Consider the following 15,400-nt stretch of genomic DNA (forward strand, 5'->3'; position numbering starts at 1 on the left):
CGCGTCGCCGACCCCTCTTCGCCGCCCCGCCTCGGCTCCGCCTCGCCACTCCCTCGCATCACCGCACCACCGCGCCACCGCCGCCGTCCGTCGCCCCGCCCCTCACGCCGGCGAGCCGCCCCTCCGCCGGATCTCCACCGCGCCATCGCCGGAGTCAACGCCGGCCAGATCCGGTCCGGGTGGACCAGATCCACCAGGAGACGAACCAAACACGCCTCCCCCGCGCCGGATCCCGCCGTCCCGGGTCGACCCCGTCCAGATTTTCGGAGGGTATATTTCACTAAGTCTCAGATTTTCAACATCATGTGCATATGTTTGACATGCCATAACTTCTTGCATACAGCTCCCTTTTGCATGCACAATATATCAAAATGTTCATTGTGAGATGCTCTACATTTCATTCCACTATGCCATGCTTGTTTGAGTTCATCTTGATGCCCTAATCATCGTTTCAAGAGTGCTATATGATGTTAACCTGCTGAAACTGTTATAACTTGGTGATTTGTCTTTTTCATTGCTTTTTGTGTGTGCACCCTATGAACATGCGCTCTACATGTGTTTTGTACTACATCATGCCACCTTTACAGTGGTGCAAGTCTTGTATTTTTAGGAGCTCTGTGCTGACTAGCACAAGCATGAAAAGTAGCCTCCATGATGTTGCTGATTTCTGTGACTTAGTCATTTCTGCTAAGTCTGAGTCTGTTATATTTTGTTGCTATGTTGCCATGCTGCTACATGAGTTCTATGCATAATCTGGAGATTTTCTCTAAGGATGTTTTGTTATACATGTTATGCTCTATCCATCCATGCCCTTGGTTGCATTTATAGCCTGTTGTAGCTTGTTGCAAACTTGCTCCCAAATTGCTAAATAATGTTGCTGTCAGCCTGTTAACATTAAGTTCAGTTTTGCCATGTGTTTTTGCTAGTGATCTATGTACCCTATGACTCTTCTATTACCATGTTTAGCTCCATATTTATGTCATTACTGTTGGTTTACTTCACATGCCATGAAATACTCTGTGGTGAGTGGTACAAGCTCACCAACATGCCTACTTATCGTTGTTCCTGCCATGTGCTGTTATTTTCACTAAGTCTGAATCTGTCATATCACTTGCCATGTTTGCATGGATGCTACCATGTTTTCTGTTGATCTTTGTAATTAGTTCAGTAAGGGAGTTTTGTTCTTTGTATTTATTATTAGCATGCCATGCTCTATTTTGCCATGATAGTTTGCTGTAACATGTTGTTTGATAGCTCTGAACAGAGCAACCTGATGTTATTTCTGTCATGTCCAGTGATTTTCTGCTAAGTCTGTGAACTGTTATTATTTGCAATCTTGCCATGTCCTTTTGAGCATGTTCTAGTGGTTTCTGGAGATAGCTTAGTGTTCATGTTTTGTCATGCTTTACCTGTACATCATGTCCATGCCTTTTTGTATAATGTTGGAGTGCTGTAGCATATTTTCATGATGCTTGCAAGATGCCTAGTTGCTGTTTTGGACAGATTGTTGTTATATCTTGTTTGGAGTGTATGTGTTGCACCGTTGCTCCGTTTTGAGCATGCTCTATATGAAACTTGCTTAGAATTGCATGAAGCTTCATATTATCATGTTGCATCCTTGTTTTGAGGTGTTTGATTGATGTTTGGATGCATCTTGCATCAATGCCATGTTTATCTTGTGTTGCTCATATCTTCTAGGCCGTAGCTTCGAATCTAATGGACTTTATATGTAACTTGACTAGAATTTCGTGTAGATCATCTTGGTGCATCTTAACTTGCTGTTTAACAACTTCAACATAAGGTTTATTCAGATCTGGACCAATTTCTAAATTTGCATATGAGGACTTACCGGATTTGTTATATGTTGCTTCCGGCCTCATTTAAACTTGCTTTGATGTGTTGCTCTTGTTTGCATCATCTCTTGCCATGATTAGCATCATATAGCCTTGTCATGCATCATGCTTGGTTGTGCATCATGTCATGTTTATGTGTTGTGTCTTTACCTTGTTGTTTGCTTCTTTCCGGTTGTGCTCCTTCTCGTTAGTTCCTGTTTCGTTGCGATCGTGAGGATTCGTTCGTCTACACTTGGTTAGTCTTCGTGGCTTCATCTTCTTCATGGACTCGTTCTTCTTCCTAGTGGGATTTCAGGTAAGATGACCATCACCTTGGATCTCATTACTATCATTGCTATGCTAGTTGCCTCGATGCTACCGCTATGACGCGTTACTTACCACTTGCTTATAAAGCCTCCCTAATTGCCATGAACCTCTAACCTTGTCACCCTTCCTAGCAAACCGTTGTTTGGCTATGTTACCGCTTTTGCTCAGCCCCTCTTATAGCGTTGCTAGTTGCAGGTGAAGATAAAGATTGCTCCATGTTTATGTTTATGTTGGGATATCACAATATCTCTTATTTAACTAATGCATCTATATACTTGGTAAAGGGTGGAAGGCTCGGCCTTATGCCTGGTGTTTTGTTCCACTCTTGCCGCCCTAGTTTCCGTCATACCGGTGTTATGTTCCTTGATTTTGCGTTCCTTACGTGGTTGGGTGATTTATGGGACCCCCTTGACAGTTCGCTTTGAATAAAACTCCTCCAGCAAGGCCCAACCTTGGTTTTACATTTGCCTCACCTAGCCTTTTTCCCTTAGGTTTCCGGAGCCCGAGGGTCATCTTTATTTACCCCCCCGGGCCAGTGCTCCTTCGAGTGTTGGTCCGAACTAGAGCCACTTGCAGCGCCACCTCAGGGAAACTTGAGGTCTGGTTTTAGCTATACGTAGTGTTCATCCGGTGTGCCCTGAGAACGAGATATGTGCAGCTTCTATCGGGATTTGTCGGCACATCGGGCGGCTTTGCTGGTCTTGTTTTACCATTGTCGAAATGTCAACCGGGATTCCGAGGCTGATCGGGTCTTCCCGGGAGAAGGAATATCCTTCGTTGACCATGAGAGCTTGTGAGGGGCTAAGTTGGGACACCCCTGCAGGGTATAAACTTTCAAGAGCTGTGCCCGCGGTTATGTGGCAGATGGGAATTTGTTAATGTCCGGTTGTAGAGAACTTGACACTTGACTTAATTAAAACACATCAACCGCGTGTGTAGCCGTGATGGTCTCTTTTCGGCGGAGTCCGGGAAGTGAACACGGTTTTTGGGTTATGTTTGACGTAAGTAGGAGTTCAGGATCACTTCTTGATCATTACTAGTTGACGACCGTTCCGTTGCTTCTCTTCTTGCTCTTATTTGCGTATGTTAGCCACCATATATGCTTAGTTGCTGCTGCAACCTCACCACTTTACCCCTTCCGTACCCATCAAGCTTTGCTAGTCTTGATACCCATGGTAATGGGATTGCTGAGTCCTCGTGGCTCACAGATTACTACAACAACAGTTGCAGGTACAAGTTTTGCGATGATTATGCTGCGAGAGCGATGTTACTTGTTTTGGAGTTCTTCTTCTGCTTCTTCGATCAGGGGATAGGTTCCGGGTCGGCAGCCTGGGCTAGCAGGGTGGATGTCGTTTGAGTTTCTGTTTGTGTTCATCCGTAGTCGGATGTTGCTCTTATGTATTGTGATGTTGTATTCATGTGGCATTGTTTGCCTCTTGTATGTATCCCCAATTATTATGTAATGGTACGATGTAATGATATCCACCTTGCAAAAGCGTCTCCAATATGCGCTTCTATCCTTGGTGGGACCTTCGAGTTCCTTTAGGATAGGGTCGCATATTGGGCGTGACAACGGCGGCGCGGCGGGACATGTCGACTGCTTTCGCGGCAAGGTGGGGCATCTCTCGTCCTTCCGCTTCCGTGCTCGCCTCTCCCTGGTAGTAATCTCTCGATCCAGAACTCATGCGGGCCATGGCAGACACAAGGGAACAACGATGAAAGACTTGTTTGTTTTTGTGGATGAGGAGTTGAGGAGGAATGTGCAGTCATCTTGGAGTAGGTAGTATTTATAACCGAGTACTAATACGTTCCCAAGTGGAAACCATTTAGGTTTTGATTAGTGTGAACAGGTTTGCAATTAAATATAGCGTGGTAGTAATTTGGAATGTGACGGGACACAAGCTTAAAATTTATTGACGGTTCTAATTTCGAAGCGCGACACTATTCTCGGATGGCATAACGTGGGCGTTCTCGGCCGCGTACGTGGCGTTTGCACCATAGGGTGCACCGCAATAGGCGATGTCAGCACACGTCTTGTTCCATCAACCGTGCGCGCTCGTTATTACCATCGCACACGCTTTTTTAATTAGAATGTGTGCCCCGTCTAGCGCACACACGTTGATCTGTCTAACTGTTTCTGTTTCTTGTGGCTAATTGCAAACAGTTCATCCGCGTGAAGTGTATGCCGTCAATCGCAGACACCTTGATCTGGCTGATTGTTTCTATTGTGTTGCCTAATCGCAAACAGTTCATTTGTGTGAAGTGTATGCTGTCAATCGCAAACACCTTGATCTGGCTGACCGTTTCTGTTGTGTTGCCTAATCACAAACATTTAATCCGAGTGAACTGTATGCCGCATATCGCACACACCTTCATCTGGCTGTCCGTTTCTGTTGTTCTGCCTCATCGCAAACAGTTCATTTGAGTGAACCGTATGCTCCGCATCGCACACGCAACTAAAATCTGAACCATGTTTTATGTATCCGCCATCGCAAATGTTTTGCATCATTTTTTATGGTTTTATTGCATCACCATTTGTGACTAATGCATCACAATTTGTGATTAATGCATCACACACAGTTTCATCGAAGGGTCTCTGATTGTAGTGTCACGTTAGCAGCATCCTGTGTGATATGGACCCTTCAAAATGCTAACGACATGTATTGGCAAAAGCTCAAGACTCTCCATCTTTATTTTAGTGATCCAAGATCACATTGAGTCCATAGTAAAACCAATAGTATTAAAAGGGATGAGGTGTTGCTTAATGGCTTGCTTGCTTAAATGCTTAGTGATATTGCTCCAAAACCCTCAACCACTTTCTCCATTCAAATATGTCAAAACCCAAAACTCCAACTCGGCCCCACCGATTCTTCCTACCCGGCGCCACCGAGTTCATATGACGTAGCCACTACCAGAAACCCTAGCTAACAGTTCGGTCTCACCGATACGGGTCTCGGTCTCATCGAGATGGCCTTGCCAACGCTCTGTGACTTGCTGCATTTATTTCGGTCTCACCGAGTTTTGCAATCGGTCTCACCGAGTTGGCTTGACATTCTCTCTGTTGCCTTATTGCTTCACTTCGGTCTCACCGAGTTGATGCAATCGGTGTCGAGATAATGTTTGCCCTAAAGCCCTAGCACATCGGTCTCACCGAGTTGTTCCAGTCGGTCCCAACGAGATTTCTAACGTTCACATTTTGAACTAATCGGTGCCACCGAATTTAATCATTCGGTCTCACCGAGATTGGTCAAATGTGTGTAACAGTTGGATTTTGTGTGGAGGCTATATATACCCTCCACCCCCTTCTCCATATGAGAGAGCCACTAGAACGTGCCTACACTTTCACCATACATTTTCTGAGAGAGAGCCACCTACTCATGTGTTGAGATCAAGATATACCAATCCTACCACAAGAATATTGATTTCTAGCCTTCCCCAAGTTGCTTTCCACTCAAATCATCTTTCCACCATATCCAAATCAGTGAGAGAGAGTTGAGTGTTGGGGAGACTATCATTTGAAGCACAAGAGCAAGGAGTTCATCATCAACACACCATCTATTACCTTTTGAAGAGTGGTGTCTCCTAGATTGGTTAGGTGTCGCTTGGGAGCCTCCGTCAAGCTGTAGAGTTGAACCAAGAAGTTTGTAAGGGCAAGGAGATCGCCTACTTCATGAAGATCTACCCGAGTGAGGGAAGTCCTTCGTGGGCGATGGGCATGGTGGGATAGACAAGGTTGCTTCTTCGTGGACCCTTCGTGGGTGGAGCCCTCCGTGGGCTCGCGCAGCCGTTACCCTTCATGGATTGAAGTCTCCATCGACGTGGACGTACGATAGCACCACCTATCGAAACCACGCCAAAAATCTTCGTGTTTCCATTCCGTTTGCACTCTCCAAACCCTTTCCATTACCTTCATATGCAATGTTTTACTTTCCGCTGCTATACTCTTAGAATTGCATGTGTAGGTTGATTGCTTAACTTGTACTAATTGCTAAAATCTGCCCACAACTAAAATTGAGAAAATGTTAGATTTTTATTTGGCCAAGCAGTTAAATCACCCCCTCTAGACATACTTTCGATCCTACAACGGGATGTACCAAGGTCACACCAAAGAGACCACCATCATATTGAAAGCAGTCACATCACATGACTCGTGGATTTGGCTGCTTTCTTTGAAATGCCTGATTTTCACAACGACGTCAATGTGCTTCAGCGATCTCCCGTGTTCAAGAGACTTTGTAATGGGTAATTGTTGTCATGCAACTACACTGTCAATAGCCGCAACTACAACATGGAGTACTATCTTGCCGACGGTATTTATTCTCAGTGGGCGGCGTTTGTGAAGACCATATTTGATCCCAAGGCAATAAACAAAGTCACTTTGCAAGAATACAAAAGGCAGCTAGGAGGGATGTGAAGAGGACATTTCGAGTGCTCCAAGCTTGTTGGAAAATTATTCCTGGAGTTGCAATGATATGAGAATCAGAGACTTTGTGGCAGCTGATGACATGTTGTATCATTTTGCACAATATGATTGTCGAGGACGAGGATGATGGGTAGCCCAAACCAATGATTTTGAGATGCCTGAAGAACAAGTCCACATCCCGAAACAACAAGATGCAAACCAACTTACATTTTTTTGCATATGCATAAATTCAGAATCTTCGAGATTATTAGGTGCACACCGTAGCTACTCAGTGATCTTGTGGAGCATATGTGGACCCACAATTAAAACCAAAGAGCTAATATTTCAATTATGCATTTAAAATAAATTTTATATTCGAACTATATATTTTTGGTATGTGTATGATGGACATGCATGGACCTACATGAATTTGAGAGTTCGGATTTGAGGCGTGTGACTGTCGGGCAGGGGATTGTCCGGTGCCGTCCGCGGGCCTGTCCGAGCGTGTCCGCGGACATATAGGGGCCCGGATTTGTCAAATCCGACTGTAGATGCTATAAACCTCATGATTTTATTGGTCGCTAATACCAAGTTTTAAAAATTAAAACTTAATAAAATTAATTCATCAAGATGTATTTAAAATGAATCTTATTTGAAAGCTCCCACCACGAGAAACACGACGAATATGCAAACAAAATTTAATTTAAACTTCTGGTTCAAAAATAGAAAAAAAATCAAAAATCAAAAGCCGGAAGAAAAAGATGATGCGTGCTACTAGTACAAATCCTATGCCAAGAAAACCTCCACCTCGGTCCTCACAGAAGCGAAAGATCTCTCCGCAGTTGGCCATTAAACACCCCTGCTATTGATCACGCACGCCGGCGGACGCTTCGACTCGAAGCAACCTCCCGCTCCTCCTCGCCCTCCTTTCTCTCGGGACTGCCGCTTGCTTGCTCCGCTGCTCGTGTGTGACTGTGAGAGGCCCCAGCACCATGCCGAAACTCCCTTCATAGCGGCTGCCGCTTGCTGGCTCCGCCGCTCGCGTGTGAGGGAAAAGTTAAAGCGTGTGAGATGGCGACCCCAGCGCAATGCCGCGGGCGAGCGACGCGGGGGAGATGGATTTGGGCGATATTGTGCTCTCCTGGTCGATCCAGGACATCATCAACGATGACCTCTACAAAGGGCAGGTGCTCAATCGATCCCTCCCTCCCTCCCTTGATAGTGCGAGTGGCTGCCAGCTTGAGCATCCTTTTCCTGTTTTTTTCTCTAATCCGCGCGTGCGTGCGAGCTGCATCCAGGCGTCCAGCCATGCTTACGTTTCCCTGATTGATGAGTCGCTTGTAGTACAATCGTCGTTTCACCGCTTGTTGGGCCATCCAAGTGGGTCATTTCGACCGCTTGGTCTGGGCGTGGCGAAGATTTTGCTAGGGTTTGGAATGGGTGCAATCGGCATGGCACTCAGGAAATTACGCGTGCCTGTAATTCGTTCGAGCCAGCTAATAAATATACTATGGATTCGGAAAACTAATGATAGCTATGTTTTTTTTTGCGCATACTAATGATAGCTATGTTGACAAAAATGATACACCAAATTTTCTTTCCAAATGTACCGGCGTTTCAGAATACTTTAGATAACACTATTATGAGATATTAAGTTCTAGAAGAATGTTGGGGGATGTTAGGTCTGTAAGTAAATGCCACCTAATATTATGATGCCATTTAGTTGTATTAATTTACTCAGAAGTTAAAATGCTGGAGACATGTCATGGTAGCCAAGAGCCTCAGCTCTGTATTTGGCCGCACAGTTGCTCTGTTAGCATAGTTGCATACCGTTTGTGCTTTCACGTTGCTACATTCTAGGTTTTTGCTATCTTTAACCATATTCCCATTTACTGTTTTTATATGTAGGCTGAGGCTATTCCTTGCAGCTTCCTCTCACTTGATCACTATCTCAAATCTTATCGCGCACCTCTGATTGAAGAAACAAGGTCAGATCTGTGCGCACGCCTTGAACTCATCGTAGAAGGACCCTCTTCGAAAATACTTTCTATGGAGGCAACACAGAAACCGGAAGTGTACTATATGGATGTGGACTTTGGGGATTGTGGGGCGGTTTATTCTGCGCAGGCTCATACTTTAAGGCATGGCGATGTATTTATTTTGTCTAGCGTGAAACCTGAAGCTGCGGAGGACTTCAGTCGCTACGGCGTGACATATTACTTGGCAATGGTTACCGACGTTTGCATGGATGATGATGATGAATGTCAGAAGCATTTCAAAATCAAGGTTGGAAAAGATATTGGCTTGGAAGAAGACTTACAAAAACTCAGATATGCAATATTTCTCAGTAATATCATAACAAACATGTGGATATGGAAAACACTGAGCTTTGACAAGCACATGAATGACAATTTCACAGTGATCGAGTCTCACTTAGCCCCCACAAATTCGGTAATAGGACATGTATAGTTGCCTTTAGGTTTTACTTAATACTTTATTACCATGAATATCTAACTTTTTTGAGCTCTTCTTTGTTGGCTCTTTTGTAGGGTGGTGATGTCTGTGGTATCTGTGCTAAACATGGTGGGGAACATTTGGCTTGTTTTACAGAGCAATTATTACCGATGAATCTTAATAAATCGCAAATGGATGTTATTGGATCTGTCATCTCAGTTGTAAGATGTAGGCATCTGAACCTCATGAAGCTTATACAAGGTCCACCAGGTACTGGAAAGACCCACACTGTAAGTGCTTTACTGTGGGCTTTGGCTTCTATGAAATGCAGAACTCTAACATGTGCTCCCACAAATGTTGCTGTAATTGGGGTTTGCACTCGTATCCTTCAAAACTTCAAGGATTTCAACAAAAAAATTGATGACAATGGTCTACCCTTTTCTCTTGGAGATGTCTTGCTATTTGGGAACAAGTATAAGATGGACATAACCGGAGATCTTCGGGAAGCTTAGATTTTCATCTGAATGAACTTGTTGAATGCTTTTCATCATTGTGTGGATGGAGGTGCCAACTAACTTCGATGATATCATTTTTTGAAGACTGTGGTTCTCAGTATGATAGGCTTCTTGAGGATGATGGAAATAGTGATGCCGTGTCCAATCTGGACTTCCTAAAGAAGCAATTCAATGTGACAGCAATCTATACCTACTAATAAAAGAAATAGGTATTCTTAGTCCGTCATGCTATTTTATAGCCCCTGATTTTTCTGACATTAAACCCATAGTAGATATTAAATGTTTTTTAAAATACTCATATCTTCTAAACCGTAACTCCAAATTTAACATGTTATATATGAATTTTGATTAGAAAAATATGTAGAATCTGAATATGATGTTATTTTACCTGTTAACAATTAAAAGAAATACTATCTAGGGTGCAATCTTAATCAATAATGCATTATCTGTCTTTCTTTCGTACCGGTAGTGATTCGGATTGGGGATGAACACCTCAGCAAAATCAGGATTGGACACGAAATTGAAGATAAATTTGCTAGAGACACCCAATAAATAAGGACATGCATGACAAGAAATAAAAGAAGGACCCAATAAAGATGGGATGCCCGCTATAAAAGAAATAAAAGAGAAAATGCGGAGGAGATCCGATGAAGATGAGATGTTGTGCTATTCTCCTATATATAAGAAGAAGAAAGAGAGGACATGCATGGCAAAAATTAAAGAGGCATGCATGGAAATAAAAAAAATAAAAGACATGTTTGACAAGATATAAATAATGATGAAACAGGGACCAATACCTATGACATGTATGGCAAGAAATAGTGATGAAATATGGACGTAAGTACCTGCGTCCACAGGAGACCATACAAAAATGTTCTTTTCCAGACAAAAAAAATCTCTCTTTATGCTTAAAAAATCATGTGTCTTTTTAACAGCTCTTCATGTATTTAAGAAATATGTATGTGAAAAAAAGTGTTCAGGAGTTACCCTAAGTTGGTGATGCTTAAACTGAAAACCGCCCTTGATGCACACATGTCTCCGTAGTGAGCTAGTGTGTCATCGTCTGTTTTTGTCGTTTACCTTTACCGGCCGGTAACAATACCCCATTTCACACATGACATGAATAAATGCGCGATCACTTGCCCGTTTCTTTGTACGGATTAAATCTATATGCAAGCCGTGTTGAAATAGAATACCTGTGGAATCTTGATGCACTTTTGTAGGCTAAGACCATCTTTGTTTGGGCCGTAGCTACAAATTCTCAGATTATAGACTTTTTTGTAAATTAAGAGTGTGTTGTATTTTTTTCTCCCATTGCAACACACGGGCCTTTTTGCTAGTATCTCTTAAAAGATGTACATAGAATTTGTGGATTCACCTCCCTGGAAGGTGCTTTTCACGTGATAGTATCAGCAATATATCCTCATTGTTTAATATGCTAGAAAAATTTGATGCCCTTCTGTATGGTGTTGATTTAACTGGCAAAAGCTTAAAAAGGGGCCTTGGTGGTCTCTCAAGCGAAAAATCAGCTTGTGTGCAGCCGATATCTTTTCTTGAGAAGGAACTAGATGGAGTAAGGTCCACATGCCTTAAATTGCTGAAGGATCTTCAGCATTCGCTTAATTTACCTATTGGAGTAGGCAAAAACTGGGTCCAGCGCTACTGTATGCATAATGCTGTGCTTTTTTTCTGTACTACCTCTAGTTCTTACCGGTTGCATCATATGGAGATTGAACCCCTCGATGTGTTAATTGTCAATGAGGCTACGCAAGTGCGAGAATGTGAATTGGTGGTCCCACTACGTCTGCATCAGTTGAAGCATGCTGGTTTGCTAGGAGATGACTGCCAGCTGAGTGCAATGGTTAAAAGCCAGGTAAGGTTTTATCTTGCCCTCTCTGTATCATATAGTTCTATTTCTTAGTCATTGGTGCATATATCAACAACTTAAGCTTCTGTGCAAAAGTACTTTGACAAATTTTTCATGAAAAATAACAAAGGGTACATCTTAACTTTTGCTCCGTCTTTATTGATCTGTTCTATTAATTCTATATTTCATTGTTTACCTCTGGATGTGCAAAGAAGCTGGATTCGGAATAAGTCTTTTTGAGAGATTGGTTATGCTGGATTTCGAAAAGCATTTGTGTTGAATATACAGTACCGCATGAGTTCTTGTATCAGCTCATTTCCAATTGGTCAGTTTTATGAGAGGAAGATTTTAGGTGGTCCAAATGTCGTGTCTCCTTCCTATAATAAGGAATACACAAGCCTCCCTTTTGGCAGCTACACTTTTATAAATGTCACCGATGGAAGGGAAGACAAAGATGGCACTGAAAACAGTTGGAGGAACATGGCTGAAGTTGCTATCGTTTTGCATCTGATCCAAAACATCTTAAAATGTATGTCTATGCTGAGCCTATCCTTCTTTTTAACCGTAGCATCCTTCCTTGAGCACTCTGCTAGTTCTTAATCTGATTTTCTATATGAAGTTAAGTGCCTGATAGAGTGATAGACATGGACCTAGATAGAGTGGAAGTAGGTAGTATTAAGTTTAAGGGGTTTGCTTATGTACACCCCCTTTACAAAATTACGGATCTCAAATCCACTAAAGAAAAGGGCATTGTCGTACTTAAACATTCTAAAATAGATTAGATGTTCCATTACTAGCGTTGTTATCATCTGGGATGGAACTAACAAACCAAATCCCAGAAATCTCCGCCTTTGGCGAAGAAAATTAATGGCAGCCATATCTTATCTCGTTTTGAATTTTAGTGTTAGATCACACTTTTTATTTTGAACTGGCGTTGGATCATACTTCCCTACTACATGTGGTGCTTCTCTTTCAAATGTACCCAGCGAATCCTGTAAATTTTTTGAATCTTTTTGCTACTTCATGCTAATGGTAGAGGCACTGTTTTAGTTCAACTAATCTTATTAGCAAAGGAATGGATCAGACGTTGTCTGTGAAAAACTAGTGCATGCATACATCTGTTCGGAATCCGGCCACCACGACCAACAAGACAGGGATCCGGCCAACTCAATTTTCTTAGGGCAGGGTAGATTGAAGATAGATCTCCGGTGAAGTCACTCCTGAAATTCACAGAATTATTCGTAAAAAGGGGAAAAATCACACAACAGTAGTCGTAATTAGTTTTGTGAGGCTTTTGTAGTATTTACAATTTTATGGACTATACTACCCTTTTTATTAAAAAAAGATATGTTTTAATCTCAACTGTTTATTTAACTAAGTGGTGCACTGAAGCAGAACCCTTAAGCTAATTGCTGGCTTATACAGAACCAATTTAAGTTTGCTTTAGAAATTTCCTCACTAGTCCTAAATGAAAAAGCAGAGCACCTGCTGTTGCCCGTCATTTTTTTCCTCACTAGTCTAGTGAAAAGATTGACTCCTAAAGATCAGTAACATACCAGCTTATTCTTTTGTGTAGCCTGGAGAGGGTCAGCAGGCCAAGGGCTCAGTATCGGTGTGGTCTCTCCATATAGCTGTCAAGTTGGTGTAATTAAAGATAGACTCGGCAACAAATACGATACATGTGATGGCTTTCATGTGAGATCAAGTCCATTGATGGTTTCCAAGGCGAAGAGGATGATATAATCATAGTTTCAACTGTTGGGTCCAATGGGAGTGGAGGTCTTGGATTTCTTGCCGATAACTGAAGAACAAATGTTGCTCTTACTAGAGCAGGGTGCGCACCAATTCTTTGGTTTGTTACCGTTCAGAGTATGTTTGACTATAGTATATATAAATAAGGTGGATGTTTTATTTGATGTAGGCACTGCCTTATAAATAAGGTGGATGTTTTATTTGATGTACGCACTGCCTTTGGATTGTTGGAAATGCTACAACGTTATATAAAAGTGGGACTGTCTGGAAAAACCTTATTGATGATGCAACTATGTGCAAGTTGGTTTTGCACGTAAAGCAAAAACTTGACGAGCTTGATGATCTTCTTAATGCTGATTCAGCAATTTTCAGTAATACTAGATGGAAGGTAAGCACAAAAGTGATGCTTAGTCAGTTTAACTTTAGACATGCTTTCATCAGTTCGCCTAATTGTGATAAGTTGGTTTTGTCAATTATGTGCACTGCACTTCTTCATATATCTATGTCTGGTGAGACTCATGTTTACCGTCGGGGACTTCAGTGTTGAATTGATATGTGTTGGACTATGTTCTCTTTTTGTGTGGTCATGAACTACCTACATGTGTCTCTTTATTTTTTGGGATCATTTATATGGTTTATTTGCATTTGCTAGTCTATTTACTTACTCTGTAATTCGGTATTGAGAAGTTTGTCCTTAAGATTTACAGGGGTATGTGTTATTTTAGACCATGCTATGTCAGTCATGTGGTTCCTTTGTACCATAACATGTGCTATCAACGGTTATTACTTCCTCCGTCCCATAAATAAGGGTATTGGTCCATGGCGACCAACACAACGGTTAGCTATCCTACGCCCTTAGCAAATACAATGCCCCGTAAGAACACATACAGCTAACTCAATATATTGCACATCCATTTGGCTCCCGCCTTCGTCCATAGGTTGCACAACTGGGGTATCGTGCTTGATGAGGCTCGTAACACCCTGCCGTTGCGCTCTACCCAGAGCATCCAGACGACAAGAAGAATAAGTGTGTCAAATCCCTGTCGCGGCAGCTTCGCCAGTTGCCAGCGTGCAGCAGGCAACCATGTCCGCAAGCTCTAGGTGATCCGGTGTCCGCTGCCCTAGACCGCATCTCCCCAGGATTGATGTCGAAACGGCCCAGGAGTAGGCAAAGCCCACCGCTAGGTGATCAGTGTTAGGAATATGCAACTTGTATTCTCATGGGGCCATAGGCCAGTGTATATACATGTACAGGTGCAGGAAATATGTAGAAAACCCCTTATACAATGAGGTAAAGACAAAAGGCTACATGGATATACTACTCTAACACCCCCCTCAAACTCATGGTGGATGAACAATACTGAGTTTGGAGAGATAGAAGCCACGTTGTGCTCTAGCCTGAGCCTTCGTAAAGAAATTCGCCAACTGTAACTCGGAAGGCACGTACTGAAGAGCTTTAACCTGATCCTGCACACCAGCGCGCACATAAAAAGCATCAACACCAATATGCTTGGTGAGCTCATGCTTCACAGGGTCGCGCGCAATGCTAATAGCACCTGTACTGTCAGACAATAGCTGAGTAGGTGTAGTGACAGAAACACCAAAATCCTGAAGTAACCACCGTAACCAAGTCACCTCTGCCGTCAAAAGAGCCATAGCTCGCAACTCAGCCTCTGCACTCGAACGGGAAACTGTGGTCTGTTTCTTCGTCTTCCAGGCAATAAGAGAACCACCAAGGAAAACACAGTAAGCAGAAAGTGAACGGCGACCCGAGGGATCACTAGATCACGTAGCATCCGGAAAGGCTTGAAGCTGTAATGAACTGGAGCGAGAAAAGAACAGACGGTGAGAGATCGTGCCACGAAGATATCAGAGAACTCGATGAAGGTGACTGTAGTGAACCGAAGTGGGAGAAGAGACAAACTGACTCAAAATATGGACTGGATAAGAGATATCCGGACGAGTGACAGCTAGATAGACAAGACTTTCAACAAGATGACGGTAACACGTCGGATCAGACAAGGGGTCAACATCAGTATCACGGAGATGAACATTGAGCTCCATGGGAGTCTCAACAATGCACTCATCAGTAAGCGCAACACGAGCAAGAAGATCCTGGATATACTTTTCTTGGGAAATAAAAAAGCCATCAGAGGTAGAAGAGACTTCTATCCCAAGAAAGTACCGAAGAGGGCCAAGATCAGACATAAGAAACTGCTCATTAAGATGGGCCTTCGCAAAGGCAATATAC

General features: G+C 42.9%; 1 protein-coding gene across 2 annotated transcripts; it reads left to right on the forward strand.

Moving 5' to 3' along the window:
* Window positions 1-7,372: 7,372 nt before the first annotated feature.
* On the forward strand, window positions 7,373-13,676 carry LOC123120514 (uncharacterized). 2 transcript variants are annotated; one of them, XR_006459472.1, is made up of 6 exons: window positions 7,373-7,748; window positions 8,470-9,012; window positions 9,111-9,739; window positions 11,235-11,403; window positions 11,610-11,926; window positions 12,974-13,676. XR_006459472.1 is itself a non-coding variant. In XM_044540526.1 (3 exons), the coding sequence occupies exons 1-3, from the start codon at window positions 7,650-7,652 to the stop codon at window positions 9,525-9,527; spliced, it is 1,059 nt and encodes a 352-aa protein (XP_044396461.1). In that variant the 5' UTR covers window positions 7,373-7,649; the 3' UTR covers window positions 9,528-10,317. The 2 variants fall into 2 exon arrangements, 1 of the variants encoding a protein (XP_044396461.1); XM_044540526.1 differs by lacking the exons at window positions 11,235-11,403; window positions 11,610-11,926; window positions 12,974-13,676 and having other exon boundaries at window positions 9,111-10,317.
* Window positions 13,677-15,400: the final 1,724 nt, after the last annotated feature.

This window comes from Triticum aestivum, chromosome 5D (assembly GCF_018294505.1).
Source record: "Triticum aestivum cultivar Chinese Spring chromosome 5D, IWGSC CS RefSeq v2.1, whole genome shotgun sequence".
In the NCBI taxonomy this organism is placed as follows: domain Eukaryota; kingdom Viridiplantae; phylum Streptophyta; class Magnoliopsida; order Poales; family Poaceae; genus Triticum; species Triticum aestivum.